This window comes from Neodiprion fabricii, chromosome 1 (assembly GCF_021155785.1).
Source record: "Neodiprion fabricii isolate iyNeoFabr1 chromosome 1, iyNeoFabr1.1, whole genome shotgun sequence".
NCBI classification, from domain to species: domain Eukaryota; kingdom Metazoa; phylum Arthropoda; class Insecta; order Hymenoptera; family Diprionidae; genus Neodiprion; species Neodiprion fabricii.
Window position 1 is genome coordinate 33,622,060 of NC_060239.1, and position 24,257 is coordinate 33,646,316.

Sequence of the window (24,257 nt, forward strand, 5' to 3'; positions counted from 1 at the left end):
CTTACGGAGTCTGACAGTCGTACAATGGTCCCCCATTTTTTAGCGTCTGGTCCCCGTAGGACGCTCGTCAAGCGTTCATTTTTTCAATGGGGACAGCTGTAAGCTGCGGGCTTTCCTTGGGTGCCATTGAAGTTAGAAAATAGAGGGGTTTGTTGGCGCGAGAGGGAGACATCGCGTCGAGTCGAGACGACGCGAGATGCTGCGGCAGCGATTCGAACTCGCTCACTCCAATGTATACATGATATTTCACCCGGATTTAAAGCAGCACAATGGCGATTTGAGGGAGCGTCAAAGGGATGAAAGAAAAAACTTCCCAGAATGTAAACCGAACGGTTCGGACTTTGGGGTCCGTCTCTTGTCAGTCGTAAAGAGATGGACCGATCTTTATCGCACAATTTAATCTTTTCCCTTGACCCCCGATTCCGTGTGATTAAAATCATTCTTCTTTTTATTCTCTCTCTATTTCCTCCCTAAACGCATTGTCATTGTTGTTATTATTATCATTGTTATCGTCGTTACCTGCAGCAACGCGGCAATCCCGATTCATAACGGAGTCAGCGAAGAAGGGAGTGGCGAAGTTTAGAGTTTCGAGCCGCGGTAGGCAAACGCACACGCATGTTGTACATTGCACGAGTATGTACATACGTATATATTTACAGACCAAGTCGGATGGGCTGAATGTCTCGTCTAGTCTCTAACACCGTGAAGTGAAACTTTCATTTCGCTTGATGTGACACACGTGGCCTTGTTTACACCCGCCGGCGCCATTTCGTTTCTCTCTATAATGTCATTACTCACTATAGTAGATTCAATATACTCATGCAAATTAGGCTGATGTTTCCTAATTAATGGACAGATATCCGTGAAATTATTTAGATACGACAGTCCTACGCCTTACTCCGAGATTTTGACGAACCTTTTTCAACGTTAGAAAATTTTTATTACGAAATGATATTTTCTTGCTAATTTGCACGTCTCGTGGTTATGAGAAATCTAAGAGAAAAAAAAATTAAGTACATAAGGAATTCGTCTGGACTTCAGGCTAATCGAATAACGTTGGGTTTGAATTTTCAACGTACACGGATCGATGGCGTCACCACAAAGCGTGTAAATTCTATCGTTTATTGAGTCACTGTATGATATAATAGAACGTAAATGAACGCGAGGAGTAATTTACTTTGGGTGATTTCACGTCGATCCACATACCTGAGAACGCTCGCGATCAATCGAACCCTGTATAATATACAAGTAGCTAAATATCATCTAAATGATAAAATCTGTTTCAGAAGTTAATAAACTATTAATAAGCACATTCCGAATGAGAGTTGATTGAATTTATAAAGCAATAAAGTAACGGCTGGCTGCACATGGTTGGACGTTAAATTGCCCCCCCCCCCCCCCCCCCCCCTTCCATTGTAATAATAGTAATGACATTAATAATAACAAGTAGAAGTACAAGTATAAGGTACAGGAGCGTTGTAAAATGCTCACGCGCGTATTTGCACGGCCGATTGGATACCAAAGCCCGTGTTCTTCCGGAATTCGTTTCGGAGAAAGTATCTGGCCGCTGTCTAATGCAGGAATTATTACACCAGAGGGATTTCAAAGCTCCGAGCATATTATATACCAGCTATATAATAAGCAATGAAACACCGCGAGAGAGAAATGGAAATTCGTTAAACGAAGTCTCGGACGATTCTTACCGTTAAATGCTTTCGTTTCAGTCGTAAGATCGCGATCATCGAATGAAGACTAGATTCAAGATAGGCAATTTCGTGAAGTAGTTAAAAGCTCTGTTGTATACTTCAAATAATTTAATATTACGCCTATTTTCAAGGGACTACTTCGTGAATTCCAAACACGACGGTTACCGCATGGGGCGGAGGGAAAATTTTTATGACGACCTTAAAGAAGCATTATATGTATATACCTACATATAAAATCCGGATGTATAAGAGCCCGCGATAAGTCTGAATTGCCGTTTGAAAACTTGTATCAGTCGTGATTTACGGACACCCGGGACACTCCGGAGAGTCAAGGGACGTATTCTTCGAGTCGAACCGAAGGAAGTGTGGCCTGTAACTCCCCCGCTGGATGAGGACGAGAGGTGGAGGGTTGAGTATTCAGAGGGCAGGACCGAACCGTTCAAACATCTAAACAGGCATAAATCACCGTCGCCTAAGCCATCGTTACCATAAAATTCATCATAAACAAGGTCGTCGAATAACGCCGGAGTGTCAGGACTGACGAAAAATACTCACAGCACCCATTACTTCTCAGAATCCGATTCCCCGACAGCCCCGCGAACGGTATTATAACGAGACTCTGCAGGACAGGGTAGCCACTAAATCGCCAGAACGAAATTACCTCACTCTTCCAGACAAAAATCTTATAATTTTCCCCGACCAATTTGATTAAATGTATATTTTTTGTTTTGTTTTTACTTACCCTGCAAGAATCACGACCCCTCACAGCGGTACGATGTTACGCACGGATATCGGAGGGGTAAAAAGTGGCATCGGAATGGACTTTCAAATACACGCATCTGCGTAAGTTGCCAAGCCCCTTTCTCGGAACAGATCGCAGCTCGCTCGGCATGCACCACGTGTTCGGAGCGTGCATCGGTGCACCGGTTGATTTGGCATTGTGATGCAAATAACCGTTCGAGAGAAAGAGATAAAGAGGGAGGCTCTCGTCGAAGAGACCGCGTATAACAACACACGGGGTTTCGTACGCGATAGTCGCGCACATGTCCATCGTCGCCTGTTACACACATAGAAGCGCGATCCTCTCGTCCAGTCGTATTTTAATACGGTATCTACACGGAGCGTAGGCTTAAACTCGCGACTTCGATCTTCGCCGGCCCGTAATCACGTGACATTGTGCGCTTAGATTACAGGGTACGAACCCAACGGAGATTGCCTCGAGAGCTTGCAAATGCATGAATAAACGAACGACGGGGCGGCGGCACGTGGCCCGCTTATGATATACAACAACCACCAACCTCCAACGATCATCCGTACATCCTACGAGGATGTGGTTCTTAACCTTAGCGTAACGAAACGAAACGAGACATCAGGGAAATATACATTATTCCACAAAATGAGAGTACATTTTGTTTATTAGGCTTTACTAAATTTCAGGCAATCCTCGAGTTTTTTCGTAAACACGCATCTTTACGGTAACGTCGTCAGTTTCAACCTCTGGACCGAGTTTTCCTTGTTCCTCAAGACTCGTTATCCGAACATTTAATTGCTTTTCTTTTCCTCTTCGATGACATTCGATGTGCAAACAATTTTGCACAAATCTAATTCTTGTTAATAACCTCACCGCAGATCGGACACGAGAATATTTCTTCACAAATCGAATTCCTCTTCTCAAACCTTCACCGACGTATTTCTTGCATCTCGATATATATCCGTGCCCGCAGGCCCATTATAATACCTTTATACACGTATAAGAGGCGTAGCCGAGGGAAGCGAAGGTGCTCTCCCTCTCTCTCTTTCTCTCTCTATCTCGGAGCTGGGCTCGACACCTAGGAAGAATAAACCGTCCTCGGTTCTTGTCCAGAGGATTGATGAAGTAAGCAGGAGCAATCAATCGCGGAGTATTGATTTATTTGGATTTGACACGCAACGGCGTCGCCGTTGCCGTTGCCGTGAAACACTGCACACAATACTAAAGAGCGCAACTCGATTTACCGGTAGCAAAGGAATGCCCTTACAATATCTAGGACTCGTTGCCATAACTTCATCCGGCCTGTCAGCTGCCGCATGCCCTCTCAGCTCGCATTGTCTTTCGAATTTGGATACCTAGTCGGTTCTTCAAAGCTGCAAATTTATAATTTCGTACAAGAATTGGTTCGGCTGTGAAAAGTATACGATTCAAGCCCTTCGATTGAATCACTTGTACACCGCATGACAGCATTTTTAATCCTGATATTTCCACTTTTTTCTTCGTTGCTCAATTAGCAGGTTTCTGCATACATTCCTTACGGTATAAATCGAGGGCTTTGTGTCGACGGTTGGACAGAGTTTATTGACCAGGATCGTTATTCAAACGATCCATCACATCATCCACGGCATCCGCGATTCTCGCTGCGATCATGTCTACCTGTGCCCGTTCTGCTAATTCGTTGATCTCTCCGTGTGAATGCCTTACTGTTGTTGTCCGTATATACCTTTATTTCTCTCTCTCTCTCTCTCTCTCTCTCTCTCACCAAGCTTTCCGATTGTTTATTTTTCTAGCTCCTTTTCTTTTTTCTCTCAAAGGCATTACAGTATTATACGGAATTGACCCGTGCGACCCGCCGTGGAACCTTGGCCTCGCTTACCGGCGCTGATTGTAAATCCGCGCTGCAGGTGGAAGGAACCTTCTCCTTCTTCCTCTCGCGCTCCCTCTCCGACTTCCCGTTCACCGTGCAGGCTATCCTCTTCTTTTTACACAGCTTGTCTCCTCGGGTAGACACGCCGGTGTATTCCGAGCACTGGCATTGCACCAGCTCCTATTATACCTACAGAGGCGCGCGCAACGATTTCCCAACGAGACGTCGAACCTTTCATTTCTATCTCTCTCTCTCTCTCTCGCCATAGTACGGGAGCCTGAATCATTCACTATATTCGCGGCTGATCACGTTGATTAGAAATTCATTGATTCTCAAGATAAGGTTGACGTCCAATTTTTTTTTTCTCCATCTATTTCCAGTTTGCAAAATGTCCAGAATTGAAGAAACGTCGGTAAAATGAGTACGAAAATATTTTTGGTGGTACTAAAAAATCAACGATTCAAATTATCACCTGGTATCACAATTAGCACAAAAAACGATGTGCAATTTTTACAAGAAAAATTTTACCACGTACGGTATCATTTTCGCATCGGGGATGAGAATGCAGGTAGATTATACCATACCGCTGCAAGTAAGAATAAACGAGGTACAAGAGACGTGTGGGACGTGGAATTAGCATTCGAGTTGCGTTTAGTTCGAGACACCGCGGAACACTGCGAAGCGTTGTAAATGAAATTAGCATTGAGCCTGCGTCGCGGACTCGCGGTTCTTTCCAGCGATTTTCAATAGTTTCCAAGCCTTTCCTCTCCCATCGGGTCGTATAGCTGAATGGAATAGATAGACGGACAGATCGGACAGATGTGCGCAAGATTCTGTGACGACAATTTGCATTGAATAAGAGTTGAACGCGGCGACCAGGTGGATAGATATCGAGACAAAATTGTGAAAACTGGTATGCAAATGTTTTTTTTATTTCGTTTTTTCTTCCTTCTTCCTCGCACACGCGTGTGTGTAGATAATACATCGGGAAACAACGATTTCCGTATATCTACACGCACGCCTGATCGTCGCCGTTTATGCTCATGGCAAATAGCTGACTCAGATAAAAGAACCGCGTATAAGAACGTGCCGAGAGAGAAAGAAAGGAGAGAAAGAGAGGTAAGGCGGTGTAGTATACCTACATCTCGCGGCTTATCGCGTTGACGACGACGACGATGGCGACTGCAAAATAGGCTTAAGAGTCGGGCGTGCGCGAGTATGACGCGCCCATGAATCAGAACCGGAACCTTTGGCATTCCTGGGCGACAAGTGTCTGACTCTTCTTCCACGGCCCTCGAAAGCGTCCAAGACGGCGTTGACTTACATCTTGGTGATTGGTGGATTGGTGAACGTTCGAATTAGCGTACCCAGGATTGAAGACTTTTCTTTGAAACGCTCCTCGTACATGTATGCGGCGGATAGAACTCGAGACATCATTTCATTTTTTTTTCTTCTCACTTTACGTTTCTTCGCCGTAACGTGAAATTGTTTTAAAAACGTACATGTACGTCACTCCCGCAGATTCAGGTAATTTTGAACGTTTATGTAACTCGTGTAAAGAATCTCACAAAGCTGGCAATCGAGGCGGTGCTGATTAAATGAGGTGTTTCATTTAATTGTTTTTTTTTTTTTTTTTTTTTTTTTTAGAGGTATACAATACGTACAGCCGATCGCTTTATCCTGTTAAATTGGTAAAATATATCACTTGGCGGTATACACGGCTTCAAGAATCGGTAACCGCAATGTTGACTTGACGCTCGGTTATACGAGTTATTGGCGTGTTTTGTCGTTGGCGTAAGAAAAACCTGCGTCATATAACGATCTACAATATAAAAGCGTCAACTCATCTCTCTGCACTTTTTAATATTACAGTCTATTCGTTATATCGAATCGAATTGAATTGAATTCGACAGGATCCAGACCGAATTTCTTGTTCTCGATTTTAGTGCGCACGTCAGCCAACTCTTAAATTTAGAAATTTGATTCAAGCCGAAGACGAAGTCTCTTCCAGGAAAGTGGCGAGGTGTTAGAAATCAATGCCGAATCGAATAATAATATTCTTCAGGCAATAAAAATGAATTATGATTCGAAGCCCGCCCCCTCTCCAAATCCCATAATCAGCGGCTCGTGTGTGCACGGATCAGATGATCAAGCAACGGACGAATCCACAATACCATAAACGAGGATGACGACAGCACGTCGCCAGGTGCGGCGCGGTTGGTAGTGACAATCGGATTTATACAGGCCGTGTATAACGCGCGTTATAAACCAAGGTGTATTTGTACGGAGTATCGATAAGTTTGTAGAAATCGATAGTAATGCCGCAGCTGTCCGTGCAGGTACAGCTGACTTACGGATGTAGGACCGAGGGAATTAGTGCGCATTGAGAAGCTGAGAAGCTGAGAGCGTGCTTTTCTTCATTGATCTCGGAGGAGGGCGCAGCGCTTCTCTCGGGTTCGGTGTTGGTACGTTTCCCGACGTGTAACCAGGTATACCGGGTTACACCGCCTTCCAAGATCGAGTTCCTCCTCGTCGAGATAGACTATAAATGGAATTACACATAAACTCACGCGCAGGCATGTGAACACACGGGCATCGCGACTGCGTAATGGCCGAGCAGCATTCGACTGCAGGAATTTATACGTGTACCTACACGGACGCCGTGTCGCTGCGGTGACCGTAACTTCAACACTTCCTAGTGGGGGAAACAATGGATCCTTGATTAGCAAAACACCGCTGGAGAGTCGCTCAACGCGTGCTCAATTATCAGCATCGCGGTCTGATCGGCGATGATGCAAAAACTGGGATCATGGCGTAGTTATGTAGTAGACAGGATGTATATTTGTCGACGAAACTTTGTCCCGTAACTAAGACGAGTGTTCCAGTTATTGGTATTTTTTTGTTGCATTTGTGTGATCCTTGGTCCTGAAATGACCAAAAAATAAATTTTGCAATATGTAAGCCTCTAGCGATTGGTTGCAGTCATCGAGAAATTTACAATTTGTGCCGTCAATTTATAATTTTGTAAAGTAAAGGTTCGATAATTGGGTCGAAACGTGTCAATAACTGGTACACTTACCTTGGCTGCCAACATCAGGGACAGTGCAATTCGAGTCACGAATTTACTCTCTATCGTTTCTTGAGTGACGCGCGATGTTCTCGATTATTATACTTATACATCCGCGGTAGAAAGTCAGCGTAAAAATTGAACCGGATTAGGTATATATAAGGTACATTCGCGATTCGATCGCTTGTATTGGAATACGAATGGCCAGAAACTTACGCATTTATATCGGACAAACTGTACACCGAATAATTGGTATTCCGAGAATACGTTGCTGATCGGAAAGTGGAGGTGAAATTTCCAAAGACGTTAGTTCTGTAACCTAACCTAACAGCTTGCTCACGTTTCGATCATGCTGACCCAAATTTTGTCACAGCCATTGTCAATTGTGTTCCTCCACGCTTCTCTTCCCACTCATAATTGCTGTCTCTACTTTGTTCATTCAATCCTGATATAACAACTTTTCGCCGAATCGAATGGTTCGGAGTTTACAGTGATCAGGTATTCCTATCACGCATCGTAGCTGGCTCTGTCTGTACCAAGAAACGATGAACGTCGCGTGGAATTACTGCCTGTGCCATTAGTTAAGATTATAAGATTATGATATTACGTTTCGAACAAGCGATATGGCAGGATCGTAGTAGCGCGATGGTTAATCTCCGGGAGTAGGTAGGTACTAAATAATTATCTCCATAGCTGGTCACGATTGAGTACGTCGATTTTTCGTACTCTTCACTTTTCCATGCAAACCTCGATGTGAGATGGTTTTCGCTGTGCAATAAATATCGAACGTTAAAAAACCGCGCGTAAAAAGACCAAGTTTATCATCTCGCTGGGGCATAACGCGAGTAGAGGCAGAGTTCGTGACCACGAAGTCAGAGGGCGTTGACATTAGCGGCAATTAGGTATGAAGAAGTCGGGTAAACTGGAAACTGGAAAGGGCTAATGTAGCGTCGTTAACTCGGCTCGCCGCTCGGTTTGGGCGAGGATATTCTTCTCCTTCTCCTTCTCCTTCATCTTCATCTTCCTCTTCTTCTGCTGCGTTCCGTTGTTCCATACCATCCGGCGTTTCCACGCATATCCAGAGAAAACCTGACCCAGTACAATCGTCGACGGACTTGCGCTTGGCGCATGTAACACGCGTTTCGGTTCGTTGGATTCTCCCTCCATCCATCGAGGTACAACGAGACGGCGTCGATTCAGGCGCAGTAAAAAGTACGAGTGCATCACCTCCCGTCCCTCAACTCGGGAGTAACTCGATACTCCCTCGCCCGAGGCCACGACATAACACATTACGCATCGTAAACGATACCAACCTTACCAATCGAAACGTCGAAGCAGCGAAACCGACAGCTCGAGCCTCCGCAGGGTGTAAAAACTAGCGCTGGGGGGATTTTCTTTCCACGTGTCGGGAAATACAGGGACATGACCACAGACGCGGCGACCTTTGTCCAGAAACAAAGGATCGACCTTAGCTCGTAGGAGAGTTGGCAGGGACTTCTTCCACACCAAAAAGCTGGGGAGGTAAGGCCCGCCTCGTTCCCTAACCCAGCCCAAGGAAAGAGTCTGTTTCAAATGAGAATGGACGTATAGTGACAAAAAGGGCTTTGTGCCTGATTCACGATACAGAGAGACAGACGGACAGACACTCGCCTGTGTCTTCGTGGGCTGGTAACAGCGCGTGAAACGTGCCTTCTCCTCCAGGGCATGCCTTCCCAAGTTCCTACGACCGATAAGCTGCGGTACCTGTAACACGCACGCCTGTAAGCTGCTAGATTCAGGCCAAACAAAAGAGAAACTGGGACTAGACGCGGGAGATTGTTTCCTTTTTCTTCTGCTTACGTTTTTTTATCGTCTTTTTCTTCTTCCTGACTAGCTATTTCACCCAAACACTTTGCTTATACACGAACAGTTTAGCGTCGCGTCGTCACGTTGTGATGTTTTTTTTTTTTTTATCTTCGTGGTTTTCATTTCGGTGTTGCTTGTTTCAATTCCGCCTACTTTTCTTCTACTTTTTTTTTTTTTTTTATTGCTTTAATCTTTTTTTCTTCTCGGTTTTGCTCTTGTCTTACAAACAGTCATTTGTTATCTCGTACTTTTGTACCAGTTGCCCCATCGATTAGACGATATCCAACGATCAGCAGCACCGGCGACACCAACAACCGACCGCATTCCTTGGCCAAGACCGAGAGTGGAATACAGAGATTAAGGGCAATGGTACAGATTAAATCTATGTATACAATGATTATTTTACAAGCCAAATACGAATTCGGTCATGCTCTGATTTGTTTTCGTTGTCATTTTGTTGTAGTTTTTTTTTTCTTATTTGTTTTTTCCTTCTTCAACGTTCTTGTCGTTTTAGTAATTGAAGTGTGCATTATAGAGCCAACGAATTGTTTTGATCAAACCTTAAATTGCCACGTCACATCTCGAATTGACGATACGAATAATTCACTGTGTCGCTCAATATCACAATTGTTCGAGAAATTTCCGTAAAACTAAAAAGTGTGATGTTTTTTCGATGAATAAATTGACGTATAACAAACGTTGGTGAATCATCATGCATACCTGCGTCGCAGTGGAACAGATGATTAATCAATGATCGCAAAGCGAAGAAGAAAAAATGAATGTCAAGTTCTCCGTGATCGTGAAATTGCTCCGATGCTTACACACACATGAGCTGTACTTGGTCGTGGCTGATATCGGTTTTGCTCGTAACACCTACCGTTCAACGGACGAATACAGTACGGTGCAGGGATATACGCGCAACCTGCAGGAAGCAGCGAGGAGGTTCTAGCCAGCCGGCGATGAATCTTGAAAAGCTCAAGCGATGAGGATGAGGCAGAGGAAGAAGACGAAGAGGAAGAAGAAGAAGAAGAAGAAGAAGAAGATGAAGAAGAAGAAGCGAGCGGTTCCATAAATCTCAGGTAATCGAGCGAGGCGCGCGCGCGTTCATTTCGAGTTACCCGGGCGTGATTTGTGCCCCGGTCTGTTCGTAATTACGGGTGTGTGGATTCGAGATATACTTACAGGTCGGACCTCGCAGCGTCTCTCGACTCAGCGCTCTTATTAATTGCCGTATAGTTTCCCGTCCCAACGCCTCCCGGTCACCCGGGGGATAATATCCCAACAACGCAGCGCAGCTTTTCCCCGGCGCAACGAGGAAGTGGATATCCCGCTGCGTCTAGCTCCGGTATCATTGCAATTTGCCACCCACCCTCGGGGTTTCGCGACCGAAGCCTTGAGACACCCGCTGCACGGTCGAGTCGAGCTCGACACAATCACCTGGGCAACTTGCTAACAAGTCGGAGTAACAGGTTACCACTTATTAACCGCTCCTCGACGCGACGCAATGCCCTCTCTCGTTATTGCCCAGTCACGCCGGCAGAAAGCCGGGCATCGCACCGCGTCTCCGTAGGAAATTGACGATGAAACGAAAGCGGTATCCTCCTCGGACACACGAGCGCATCTTCTGCTTTCTTTATCCCGAGGCTTAAATTCTCATGTTTATACCGGGGCGTTCTTTCAATTGGGGAGAGAGAATTCCTACGAATGGCATCGTTTTATTACCGTCGCTGACCCGCCTAATTGAGGGTCTAATCAAGTAAAAGTTAAGATATGTCAGGCGTTTCCTTTCACAGCTATAAACACACGGTCATCGTAGCTATATGGGTATGTATATGAGGTGGGTATAAAGAAGAAGATCGTTGACGTGAGATGAATCGGAGGAATATAGCGTTAGGTTTATAACTGTAACCGCTGTCTAGGTTTGTTTCCATTTCTTAAAAAAAATTACTCAATTTTCCTCTCAACTCGGCACGATTGTGCGCAAGAGTCTGTACCTGAAAGAATACCGTACTTGCGAGTAAACGTGTAATGGACACTGCTTAGTTATTCAAAAGTTCTTGATCCGTAAATATCGCAGTGTTTCAAATATACCTGCAGCCGAGCCTGCAGTTTGTTCAGCTTAGATGTTTGATGTACGAACTCCATGGCTTGAATGGCTCGGTACGATTTTATTTTGATAATATCTCCGGCGCTACCGGTCTCTCAAACTTCCATCTCCGTGTGTTAGACGAGTAACGAGTCTGTTGTAAAGTATGCGAGTATGTGCCGTGTACATAAAGAGCGGCCAACGGTTTTCGATACAGGGGGACAACAACCAGCGGTGCTAGATTTGTTCACTTTCAGCTTCACTGAGCAGGACGAAGACTCTCTGTTCAGTGTTTACTGTTATACACACAGCTCGATCACAGGCATACGTATACCCTGTTAGGTATATATGCAATATTCTCTAGATTTTGTACGCGAGTCGAAGATGCACGATGGGTAAACTCGACTAGGGAATAACCGCCTCGCCTCATCAAGATTTAAGGTACAAAGTTCGAAGAGTTGTCCGAGTCGCGCGATAGTGAAATTCGGCGCACATAAGTTAAGCAAGAAAAAGAATCCGGAACGAAATGTTCCGAGGACCACGAGGTACTCCGTCACTCGGTGACACCCAGTGACCTGAAAATTGAGTGAAAGCCGAACAGTGGGTATAAACTACAACATCGCGTTGTCAACGCGCGACGTTGCGAGTCACGCGTTAAAGGTTAAAGCCAGGGACCTCGCGTGCACTTAGGTTACACGCTGTTTCAGCGATGCGACGTCGTCTCCGAGGAAATTAAGGACGAGCCCGTGTACTTCTCTTTCATCCGTTGTGATCTACCTGCACAGGCCCTTGTGGCCTGTATGAAAACGGATTCGTTTGTTTCACGAACGAGATTGATGACGTCAACGCCCCGGAGTAATCTCTTCACGGAGCTCAAGATTCATACGAACCACACGTGGTTCTATGTTACAACACTGATACGATAAACCGTCACTCGGTGTCTCGTCGTTGTTCGCGAAGAAAGTGAAGAGGGTAAGCTCTTCTTACTCGTTCCAGCGCACTCGTGGACGGCAACCCCACGCGCACTGCACTCCTGCTGCTATTCATACCTCGTCTTAAAGCTCATCGCGACGCATCTTTTCCTCATGACGCATTTTACCGGTTAATAAAACATTTTCATTCGTCGTTCCTATAAGTTGTTCTCCGGCATTCGGACCGGATTTAGTCCTTGGAATCTGAAACGCGAGGTATCCTGCCCGGTCAAAGGATTCTCCACGGTTCTTTCTGTCCCTGGGGATCTCTTTCTTCTCCTTCTTGTCGATTCTCTCTCTCTTTATCTTTCTCTCTCTCCGCAGCTTCCCTTTCTCGCGTGCCCTCACCAAGAAACGAACGCAGGCTCGCTGCACGCACACCGCTGGCAAATAACATAGGAATCTCTGCACCTCGACAAGCTTTCTCGTGTGTAACGGGGGCCGTTACAGCAGCGGCATTATCGTACCGGTGCCGAGCCGCAGAGTAAAAGTCGTATATCACCCGAAGCGATAATACGTCACTTCCGCGGGCATCGGACGGATCGGAACAGGCGTCGTTCCTGCGCTGAGCGGTACTGGAACGGTGACACTGCAGCGGAGACGTCAGTTGTGAAGAAGACAAATAAAGCAAAAATATCTGTAGAAAGTCCAGCGAGACCGGCGACATGAACGATCGGTTGAGAAAACGCGAACTGCTGCACACCGTGCACGAGTCGCGATTGAAAATGAGTCATTATTACAGGTGCATTACAGCCGCGGAGAAGGATCAAGTGCAGTGGGAGTTGATCAAGTAAATGTTGCGGTCACGGCACAAACTCAATTAGCGAGCCAAGGTGCGATGTATACATACACATACCTGTGCGTACGTACGTACAGTACCCGAGAGCTATGGTACAACTAGAGAAATAAGTCCGTTGAAGAGAGGATGTACACGGGATGTACTCTTCCAGATGCGGTATAACCGACGTGTCTTCGTTTCAGCGTGTGTACTTCAGCAGGGGAATGTGTACCTACCTCTACCTGCCTACCTCCGTAATAAGAATAATAAGCATAATTCTTGACGAGCATCGTGCCGTGGAGCCCTTTTTTTCGTATACAGATGTTTACAGTTAACATATTTTTCCGTGTGCGGTACCAAGGAACAGCAGCACGAGCTCCTCCACTCTTATAAGGATATAATAACCAGGGACCGCGGGCGTATAGATGGTACCTCATGCATGTTTCGTCGGTTTCTTCGGTACCCGGGTAACGCATACCGGAGTAAATTATACGATCCCTGCCTATGACTCGGTGTTACAACAAATTTACTTACATACCGGGAACCTCTTTCAAACGGTAACGCGTGTAACTCGCTGAATGGTAATTCGTTCGCAGTGGAAAAGCTGAAAAGGTAAATTGTGCGGACTGCACTTTTTCGACATAAGATTACTAGTAGGTACTGGATATTCGCATGAAAACGAAACGAAACGAGAAGCATAAGCCCTGTGGAATTTCGAGAGAGGGAGTTTGCTCCGAAAGATCGTTCAAGTTCGCGTGTTGAGCCGCGAGTCGTCGGGTTCCCGATTATTATACCCACATAGGTATACAACACAACCGAAGCCCCGGTTTGATTCAGACTTTCGGAATGCCGAACCGTAGGACGAGGAAGAAGAAGAAGAAGAAGAAGAAGAAGAAGAAGCCCTGCGGGCGCGAAGTGCCGCCTTATATGGAAGGATTTCAACAGATATAGGTTTCACGTTGTATGTACAGCGCGATGTAGGCAGGACGAAGAAGACAGGCAGGCGCTTATCCAGCGTGCGCAAGACGTGGAGTTTCAGAGGCTGATCAAAGGGCGCGCGAGCTTTCGGACACGGTGGACAACGACGTCGAATTATCGATAGATCATAAATGTGGTGATCGGGATATAACTTCTCCTCTCGCTGCACCTGATCCTGGACAAGAGTAAAAGGGATTTGGACTCACCTCTTTCATGCCGTCGAGTCGTCCGAGGCTCTTGGTGCCCCTGAGGGGTGGAAAAGCGACCTCGTGCCAACCGGAAGCTGGGGAGGCGGCGGCGTTTACGGAGGCGGTGCAGGGCTGAGGTTCGCTTATGTTGAGTCCGCGTGCCCGACTCTTGCTCTTACGTTTGTCGAGTAGATGCTTGGCCCTCGATTTCCTGACTGGCGCTACCTCGTCCTCCGGATCGCTCTGAACTTCCCATCGGGACGGTGATTTGAAACGTCTTCTCGACGAAGTTGGCGACGTCACGGGGGACGTCAGCCTCTGTACCAAAGTACCGAACATCGTCATCCCGAAGCTGAGGGATCCGCGTTACCGACGTAAACCGACCTTGCTCTCCAACTTTTCGGCGATAATCGTGTTAGCTGCTTGTCGTCAACGGTCGAATTCCTCCTCATCCCGCAGCTCCATCATCACGTCACTTTCATCACCGCAGCTCCGCCCGCCGCGGCTTTCGAACCTTGTCGGAAAAATCCTCCTACCAATGATTTATTATCGCGAGATATACGCCTGCGATCCGAGTCGAAACATGGCTCTTTCGACTTCGCGTTTGTCCTATATTTATTATGGAAATAATTTCCGCAGAGAGTTGAACTCGATTTCCCGAGAATCGACTTCTCCGCTACCGATCTTCGGTTCGTCCCGAACGCTGTCGTCCGCCTCAAGCACGCTTCGAGCCCGACATTTGATTTGACACTGTACTCGCGAGCACGTTATTAACACTTCACCGAACGACGTTACTCCGGCCCAACTCTGCAGTTCTTCAACCGTACAAATTATCGATTTTCCGAATGGTTTCCCTTTTAATCTCCCGCTCCCCCTGCTCCGTGTATTCCGATTACACCCAGTTTCCCCCCTAACTCACCCCGTATTACTTATTTATGCCACGGCGTGTAAACATACACGCAAGTAGTTACGCCTGATAACGAATCGTCGGGCGATTAATGTCGCAGTAGTAGTGGTATTACTTCTCTCCGTTTCTACTTTGGACAAAAGTAAATAAGGTGGGAAGAAAATTTGCCGCGACTTGTCCCTCGAATACGAATATGGTTCAGCACTACTATCGGCCTGCTTATGCGTATGCAGACGACATTTGGCACGCTCCCGGAGCGCCATACACGATCGCTGACTACGTACGGAATTCGACTGGTCGCCGAGAGACCGTGGCGGGCGAGCGACCGGTTGGCCTCGCTTAGCCGTCGACCGAGAAGCTCCGAACCTCGGCGAAAAGGCCCGAACCTCCGCCCCCGGCCCCATCCCCCGGACCGCCTGGCCCCCTCCTCTGGGTCGCCATAGTAACGAGACTTATTCTCCCTTGGGCCTTACATGCCCGTCTCCTCTGTATGTATACCTTTGTACAGCACACCGGCAGCCGCACCGGGTGCTGTTTCCCTTTCTCACTCCCTCTCTTTCTCCCTCTCTCTCTCTCTCTCTCTCTCTCTCTCTCTTTCTCTCTTTCTTTCTCGAAGAGATCACGGAGCAGGGAATCTCTCTTAAATCTTTCTAATCTACGATCCTCGTCACTCAACGACGCGACGCGCGACGCTACGCCCCGAATATTCAATTTACAATTATTCCTGGACCCTGGATAGTGTCACGGTCAGAAGTTTGAGGTCGTCCTCGCGGATTAGGTAGAATCAAGATCGTTCTCTCTGTTCACTTCGAAACTTGTTGTGATTTCAAGTTGGGAATATTACAGTCAGACAACACTGAGCCATGAGCTCGTTCGAATGAAATTATAAGTCGCGTTGTGTTTCTTGTTGGAAATACACGACGATTAGGATATTACTTCGGTATCGTTAATGGTTAAGATTTATTTTATATTTACAGAATTGAAGATTTATTTTTGCATGCTAACTGCGAGTCGGCGATTATTCAGATATTATACGGCATAGTGATTTTAAGTGATTTTGTAACAATTTGGATGGACTTGTCCTGTCGGAACTAACATTTTTGAAAGTAATAAAAAAAAAAAAAAAAACCAACAACAGCAACAAAAAGATCAACGCACATTATGATTGTAAGTGTAGTGTCTTTATGACAAAATGTCTCAGCAGGTGTACACAAATAACACGTTAACTTTATTACGGACGAGAAGCTGTTTATTTCAACGACTAGTGGAAATCATTCAGTAAAAGTAGCTGTTTTTGTAAATTGATACTCTTGGTTTTAGAAAATGACTAATAAACCGCGATTTCTACGACCCGACGCGCGTCGAATCAACAGGCCGTCCCAATGCCTCCGACATCCGTTTCGGCGTCGCGACAACGCGGTGATCACTTCCGTTGTTACAGGCGCTAGTATAATGGATCTAGTGGGCAACTCGTGAAGGCTATTCAGGCCAGCTTTTCGGAGTATGTAAATGGAAACAGGAACCTTCGGCCTTTTCCGTGGCTGAAGGCTGCAGCTCGGAATTCGAAAACGCGATAAATCGGAACGGGAGAATCGAGCCTCCGCTTGGGAATGCCCGTTCTGCAACCTCGACGACGTTAGCCGTGTAACGACGCAATACGCGAACCCGTTCCGCGTCCTGGGGTTCGCGAAGGACTCCATTCGGAGCTGTTCTAGGCCATCTATATGTGAACCCGGTCTCGTCGCTATGCTCGGTTGGATATCGTACCCCTGGTAATTATTTATTGTTTGGGACCGTTGCAGCGCCCGCAGGAATAACTCGGAGGGGTTCGACTGCAGGACCTTTTCTTATTTTTCCCTCCTTTCTTCCAGCGTCGTGCGTTTCTTCTAAAAGTCGAAATCGACTCGACGATGGCTACTGAAAGACGGGTGTAGGTATATAATAGAACGAGTTGAAGAATCGCGTCTCGATGAGTAGATGTGTGGTATGTATATACACATGCATATTGTATACGCGTATACACCAAGGTGACACGGCACTCCTGAGGGAAGAAAATCGATTTACCGTTCCGTACCGCGTGCCGCATAAGCTTGGTGTATCCTGGAATCTCGAACGAGCTTAAGAAGGTCGAAAATTCTTGCCAACTCGAATCGAGACGCGATCGTTTCTGATGATGACGCCCTCTTTTTATCACTTCTCAGATCTTCGCTCACCACGGGAGGCAAACAATGTTCGCCAAGATTTCCTTCCAGCCTTCCTCCAGAGTCCGCAGGCTGGGAAACGAAATATGTTTTTTTTCAAGAATTTTTTTTATTCTAGCTCCTTCGAGCAGCCAATTTAAAAACTATTATACGCGAACACGAGGTCCGCCAAAAAGTTTGACCTCCGTTCACAAAAAATCAAGTATGGCGATGCAGACGGCGATGAATAGAATTTTGAATACTCAACGAGTCGGTCCAGACGGAGCATCGTTTTGCGATCGAAGAACTTTGCGGTGAAACAAAGTGATCCAGAATACCATTTTTGGTGAATTGTTCAAAAACATTGGAGGCACACCGAACGTCGTTCGGACTGCTGCTGAGACGCGTGCAGTTGAATTACGACGGATTTTTCCCTTGCTTCGGAAAATACGTCCTGGACGATTGGTCATTCCTTGGCAATTCGAGGTCACGGCTGAACGAGCCACTGATAAATCAGAATCCTTTGGTAGGTGCGGACTGAGGCGTAAAATTTATACATTGACGTGGCCGCCGGCGCTCCGGACTGAAAAATCTGTTTGAGCAGAGCCTGGACTTCTGTCTTCTGCAGTTCAACCGTTGAAAATGAAACTTGAAGCAGACAGGCGCGTTTTTGTTCGGTTCGTGTAAAAGGGGCGCTTCTGCTCTCTAGCTTTTCAGCGCTGACCTCACATATGCACTCGCCTACTCTTCTACAACTTCTTCTCCTCCTCCTCATTCTTCGTCTTCTTCTTCTTCTCCTTCTTCTTCTTCTTCTTCTTCTTCTTCTTCTTATTCTTATTCCATGGACACTGCGCGTTTCATTTTTATTCTTGTTTCATCCTTTTCTGTCTAGGAAGACAATGTATACTCTCTTACATGACCCCTTCGGGGAGCACGCGGCTACCATGTGCATGTGACACGAGTTATATTCACCGTGTCGGAACGAACCGTAAATACAGTATATTAAAGCGACTAGCTCATCTATCGACCGCAGACCAAGCTTTGAGAAGTGTACGCTTAACAATTTGAACACATGATTTGTTGCAGAGATGAAAAAAATTATTACCCGGCGCGGCGCAAGATATGCTGCAGCTAAGCTTCGTCAATGAAAATTCATGGTTAATAAATTATCCGTGAAAAAATACAACCATATCTCCCTTTGCTATTCCCCATGCGAAATTGCTTGCAGTCCATTTCTATAGGAAAAAGAGCACCAACAAGACAAATATGGTGTCATGGCGCAAAAAAAAAAAAAAAAAACTCGAGTCACACGTATTCTCGGCGCTGAAATAGTAGATAAAATCTATATAATTATCGTTGGAAAAACGTTTGTAATAGCACAAACAGTATAAAATGCGTTACGGAAATCCCGTTTCGCAGCAATTTTGTATTATATGGATGAGAGTTGTAGGCGCCGCAGGTACTTGCAGAGTACAAGAAGAGGAATTACAGCAACGGAAAGTGGGTCACAAGGACTTTGTCAAGAGTATTTAGACTCTACGCACACCTTCATAACCGATGCATCTCTAGTCGAGAAGGCCTACCAAAGCCGGCATTCGCGGATATCTGGTTGCATTATACCCTGAACCGACGGTGAAGTGAGAATAGGTGACCGAGCGCGCATGCCAAAGTGGGACCAAAGTGTGCCAGCAGCACGATATCGCGCCGCCTGCACAGCCGCGCATTGCATTCGAATCGAGGAAATTGCCGCGCGTATATGTAACCGATTTTTAAGACAAACTCGAAACAGAGAAACGCGCGTATAGCCGATCGTTTTATCCTCAATCGGTCCGCGCGCGGATTTCACTCAGCGCGCCTGCATAATGTCGTTGTTTACGTCGAAGATCTATCTTTGCGAATGCGGCCTCGCGGCTTTCGAGTGGCTGCAGGATCGAGCCTAGAATATTACAGGGGCACGCCCATTCCGGGGTAACCTGCTCCATCGAGTGCCCTCCAGCGTCACCTCGTTAAATACATCCAGCGCTCTTAATTCGTCCGAAGGTCTGCGAGACGCGGTTAGGAATCTTTATTTTTCAACCTCTCGGCTAAGCCGTCGGAGGACTTGCGCAATGGGCAGCAACTGTACACTTTGCCAACTTTAATTGCTAATTATATTACCTCTACGGTATTAATTAACTTTCGTTTATGCGCATTGGTATGAGAGGAAATTGAACGAAACACGTCAACGCTGCATGCGCAATGTTACGTGTGCACCTAATTACTTCATCGACGACCTTCTCGAGTCGCCGATATTCGCGTCTCGGTGATTGATGTTGATGATTTTTATTAGCCGTGATTAGTGTCCGTGAAAATAGAGGATTGAATATGCGGAAATTAAACGGTCTTACATCATCGTGCAGGCACGATATTGTTTATTGCCTCCATTCTGGTCACGAGAAGCTACGCCTTTTCAATTTTCACCCAAATTTGGACAAGTTTTCTAAAAATGTTGTAATCAATCAAATTGTTTGATACGCATACGGTTTTTTGAGTTCTTCAGGTACCATAATTGGTAAGGAAAATACCCCTAAAAAGTGACGTTACCGCGAGAAGTTTTTGGAGCTAAAAATCTCCAACAAGCTGATATTAATGAAATCAATAATTGAGAGTTATTTGTAATGAGATGGTAAATTTTTTCACACGGTTGAAAAAACAACATGTGAACAAAAGTTAATCATTAATATCCGTATGACGCTTCGAATAAAATTCCAATGTGAAATTGGAAACGTGAGTTTCACAAGCAGAAACAAAAATATACCGCATGCTCAAGAAACGACGAAGCGCGCGTGTGAGAGCCACAGTCTCGGTGTAGCTACTGCCCTGGTTACGGTGCTCGATGAGCCTTGAACAGCTGGTCCATTGTTTGCGGTAATATTAAGAGACCCAGCCCGTACTAAGGTTCGTTTCTATTTACTCAGTCCCGTCTGGAGTTCGTGTTCACCGCCCGCAATACCACAAGTTAAACATTTGACATTTCGTACGACTTTATTTGAAAGCTGTTATTTTAACGGTGAAAATAAACAATAGAGCAGAAACGGCCTTTGAGACACGGTGAAACGGCACGTACCTCAAACACCGCGATCCCCATCGATTTCGCACAATTTCCGCGATATTTTGTCAATTCACTATCCAAAAATATCCATCCCCCTCTGCAGCAGGATTATCCGAAGACCATCGCGTATAGGTATAATATAATCGCTGAGGAAATTGGCTTTCGCGTTGCAAGCTGTACGTAACAGACAAAGCTGGACGTGTATACGCGTACAAGTGTGTATAACACATGTAAGATAATGCCTGTAGGTGCATATTTTCGGCATAAATAATTCATTCGCAAAAATAATCGAGACAGAGGCGGAGCAGGCACTGCTGCAACGGCTCGAGAAGTTGTCCCCGTGGGACAAGCCGCTGCGCTGCGTTGGGCTCCACCATCGGGCGCATAAAGCGGAGCTTTCACTGGAGAAAAGCTGACGGACAGGCTAAAGGCCGCAGCGGCAGCCGGCGGACCACCGCATCGAGGACTTCGCCCGGAGCTCCTTGGCCGCACCTTGGCTTCCATGCGTCGCACTGTCGGGTGGACGTCGTCGAATATGAGGATCGAGATTGGTGCGGATGAATTTTGCGCACGCGGTCCAGCCAGAGTCCGTTTATCGTACGGGGGGTCGAGGTAAGGAGGACTATCTCCGTGTGTAGAAAGTGTCCGTAAAGTAGAGGGAAATTGAGATGACGTTGCTGCAAAGCAAATGTTCCAGAAAGCGCCAATCAGATTCTAACCCTTATCGCTCGTGACCGGCATTCCGGGGACTTGTTGAACCACTGTTTCGTACTTCTTGGTCGACACTTTTTCAATTGAAACCCATATAAGATACTTCTCCTTGCCTATATCCTCCGTAGTTTATCGTTTACGTACCGTGGAAATGGGCTGCGTACCTAACCGAAGGGAAGGACGTGCGGGATGCAGACACTGCCTGAGAGGCGAAGGATGCCAGGAGAGAAATCTCCTCGATTTTTGCCGTCGCCGGTTCAGGCAGTAAACGTACGTACATACGGTGCATCAAACGCTTGTGAATGAGCTACGTGGTCTTGGACCGCCGTCCGGTCATTCCCTCTAATTAATATCCAATACGTTCGACGGTTAATCGCCAATTAAGAAGGAATATAGCGATAGTGCATGCCCCGTAGAGCATGCGGCGTAACTAGGTATAATAATGCATAAAGCAATCGTCCGCAGAGCAGAAGTGCATGATTGCGAGGAGGAAAATACGGGAACTTTTACAAGAGGAGAAACTGAAACAACCGAGACTGGATTCAGTCCCTGTATAATAAGCATTATACCCGTAGGTATATGTATATGTGTATGTATATACCGGCAGCCATAGCTTTGGGGTGTAAATTAAATAGCGCCGATGATATATCGGCTTACTCGAATGAATTTATGGCTTCCCGAACGAGACACCCTTAGACCTGCAACTCCATATAGTGGGTCACTGCTATACGGTCGTCGTTTTCTTTCGGACGCGGATTTTCGTGCATAATAGCTTGTACGAAATTTTTGCCGAACTGGGCCAAACAGCTTTGACGTTATTGGGTGTTCTGGAATCACACACACCTGTATAATTATAATTATACGTTAAAATGACTGTTTCTAGTTTTGAGTATCAGATTAGTTTGCACAATATAGTAGTTGACAGACATCGACAGCTGCCTGCAATAACAATCTTGAAATTTGTAAAATTATTCAAAGTCTGTCTTTTCATTACTCTCCTTTTGTCGGTGGTCCAGTTAATTTGAGTCATCTTCATCTAAACGTGGTAGGTATCTACATCTCGACATCATTTATTTTGCTACACGTCTCGCACGCGTTTTTTTTTAACGATAAAAAAGAAATTGCCAATTCTCAAGGAAGTTGACGAGAATATTTGTTCGTCAGTCTAATTTCTTTCTAACTATCGTTTTAGGAGATTGGTTATTATACATACTTTCGAACTAATGTAAAATTCAACGTTTCAGCAATTGATATACATCGGGAAGTTGTTTAATTTTTGAAATCTACTATGTATTTACATTTTATTACTGAAATAGAGACCTTTTCTCGATCGACGGATAGATTATTATTTCTTTTTTTTTTTTTTCTTTGACAGAATTATCTACATAAATTAGCAATAAAAAAGAAATCAAATCAAACAGAACGAAAGTCTCGTGCTGGTTTGAACATCAACGGATCACTTTGTCCGAGTAATGAAACGACCGATATTATCAGTGTAAACGAGTATCGACTGGAAATTGAATTTCACGAATATTCACACTTTTTCCCCTGAATTTTCATACGCGGAACGTTTCGCGATTAAATTTCCAAGAATGCCGAAGCGTAATTGGTCTGAGCAATAATTACAGACTTCAATACCGATTAATCAATTCATCCGAAGTTCTCTAAAAAGCAGAAGTTATTCGATATTTCGCTCACAATAAGTTTATTTATGACGTAGCGGAAAAGTCTCGCGTAAAGACTGTCTATAAATACGTATACGATGTTCGTAGATAAAAACCTGCACGTATGACCAATACTTCCTACCTATAATCAGAAGATCATGACCCAGTTGATAAGCGTGCAGGTAGATTTTTCTTTTTTCTAAAAAAGCCTAGGTGCGTTACACGACGTCTAATCAGCAGGCGTAAGCAGCGTTTATTCCGCTCTGTAATTATCGAACAAGCGAATTGTAAAGAAACGCGGAGGCTGAGAAGATTTCGATGAACCGCGAGGCGCATCTCATGACCGGCGTATTATCGGTGAATATGATAACCGGAGTCGGATGGAACGGCAGCGTGTATCGCGTATGGGCGCGTGAACGGAAGGCAGGGCTTGATACAGGTATGAGGAACGAGTTACGAGGTGCGCGTTTCTCCTCCTGACACCACGAGGCGAGTCGGCGGAGTTTCAGAGCGGAGATAAGAGTTATCGCTGACGATAGATCGGAATTAGAAAAACAGGGTTACAAGTTCTCGAGGACAAGAAGAGAAAGGGACGTCTGATATGAGACGGGTGTATATAGTAGCTATATGTGTATGGGGCATTCCATGGCATCGCGATTAATTGCAAGATTCTACGCCGATGTCTCAGATTGGCTTTATAATTTTTTGTATGAAAGTACATGACGAAAAAAAAATATAAAAAAATTTTTGACACCTGTTAGAAGATGAAGATTTCATAACTTCAAAAGATGGATTAAAAAAAATGAAAAAATAAAATTATTATTGAATTACATTTTTGACCTAAGAATCAACATGAAAGCTCGTTATGATATGGGCCGAAAAATATCTATTCAGAGAGATATTATAATAAGCTTTTATGATAATTCTTATGTTACAAATGCAATCCAATTACAATGATTTTTTCTTTTTTCTTTTTCATTTCTCTTATTCATCTTTCGAAGTTATTAAATATCTATCTTCTAATAGGTGTCAAGAATTTTGTTATATTCTAAAGGATTTTTCTGAAACTTCTTTAATATCAGAAAAGGAGTCTTTTTCCAGTTTTTAAATCGTACTTCAGATACGCTGGGTGGAAAAATTGCGAAAAAAATACGATTGCATTTCTTGCCATGTACTTTTGTACAAAAAATTACAAAGCCAATCTGAGACATCGGCGTAGAATCTTGATCGCGATGTCATGGAATGCCCCGTATATATATATATGAGGTATAGACTTCGACAGATGAAAGTGAATCAACCCGCCCCACCGAAGCATCTGTGAAGAGAAATTGACTCGATATTGATTTCAGCCTGTAATGTCTAATGCACTCCGAACGCATTCGAGAGGTGTTTTACAGTCTTAGTATCCGGTGCTACAGCTAGCCTCATTAGGCCGTGGTAGGGTGCACTCGATACGCTTTGCCATGT

General features: G+C 45.2%; 2 protein-coding genes across 4 annotated transcripts in view; both read right to left on the reverse strand.

Annotated features, from left to right (window-relative positions):
• LOC124187701 (rho GTPase-activating protein 20-like) overlaps positions 1-14,582 on the reverse strand; it is a 76,665-nt gene extending 62,083 nt beyond the window's left edge. The window contains exon 1 of the mRNA XM_046579740.1: positions 14,256-14,582. Within this exon, the coding sequence (XP_046435696.1) occupies positions 14,256-14,582 (327 nt within the window). The remainder of the gene's footprint in view (positions 1-14,255) is intronic.
• LOC124187707 overlaps positions 1-24,257 on the reverse strand; it is a 106,883-nt gene that overhangs the window by 12,021 nt on the left and 70,605 nt on the right. Inside the window, exon 6 of one of the 3 annotated variants that reach the window (XM_046579762.1) lies at positions 14,621-14,751. The exons of the other annotated variants lie outside the window; for them this stretch is intronic. Coding sequence (XP_046435718.1) covers positions 14,719-14,751 — 33 coding nt within the window. The 3' untranslated portion in view covers positions 14,621-14,718. Of the gene's footprint in view, positions 1-14,620; positions 14,752-24,257 lie in introns of those variants that run through there. 3 annotated transcript variants of the gene reach the window in all.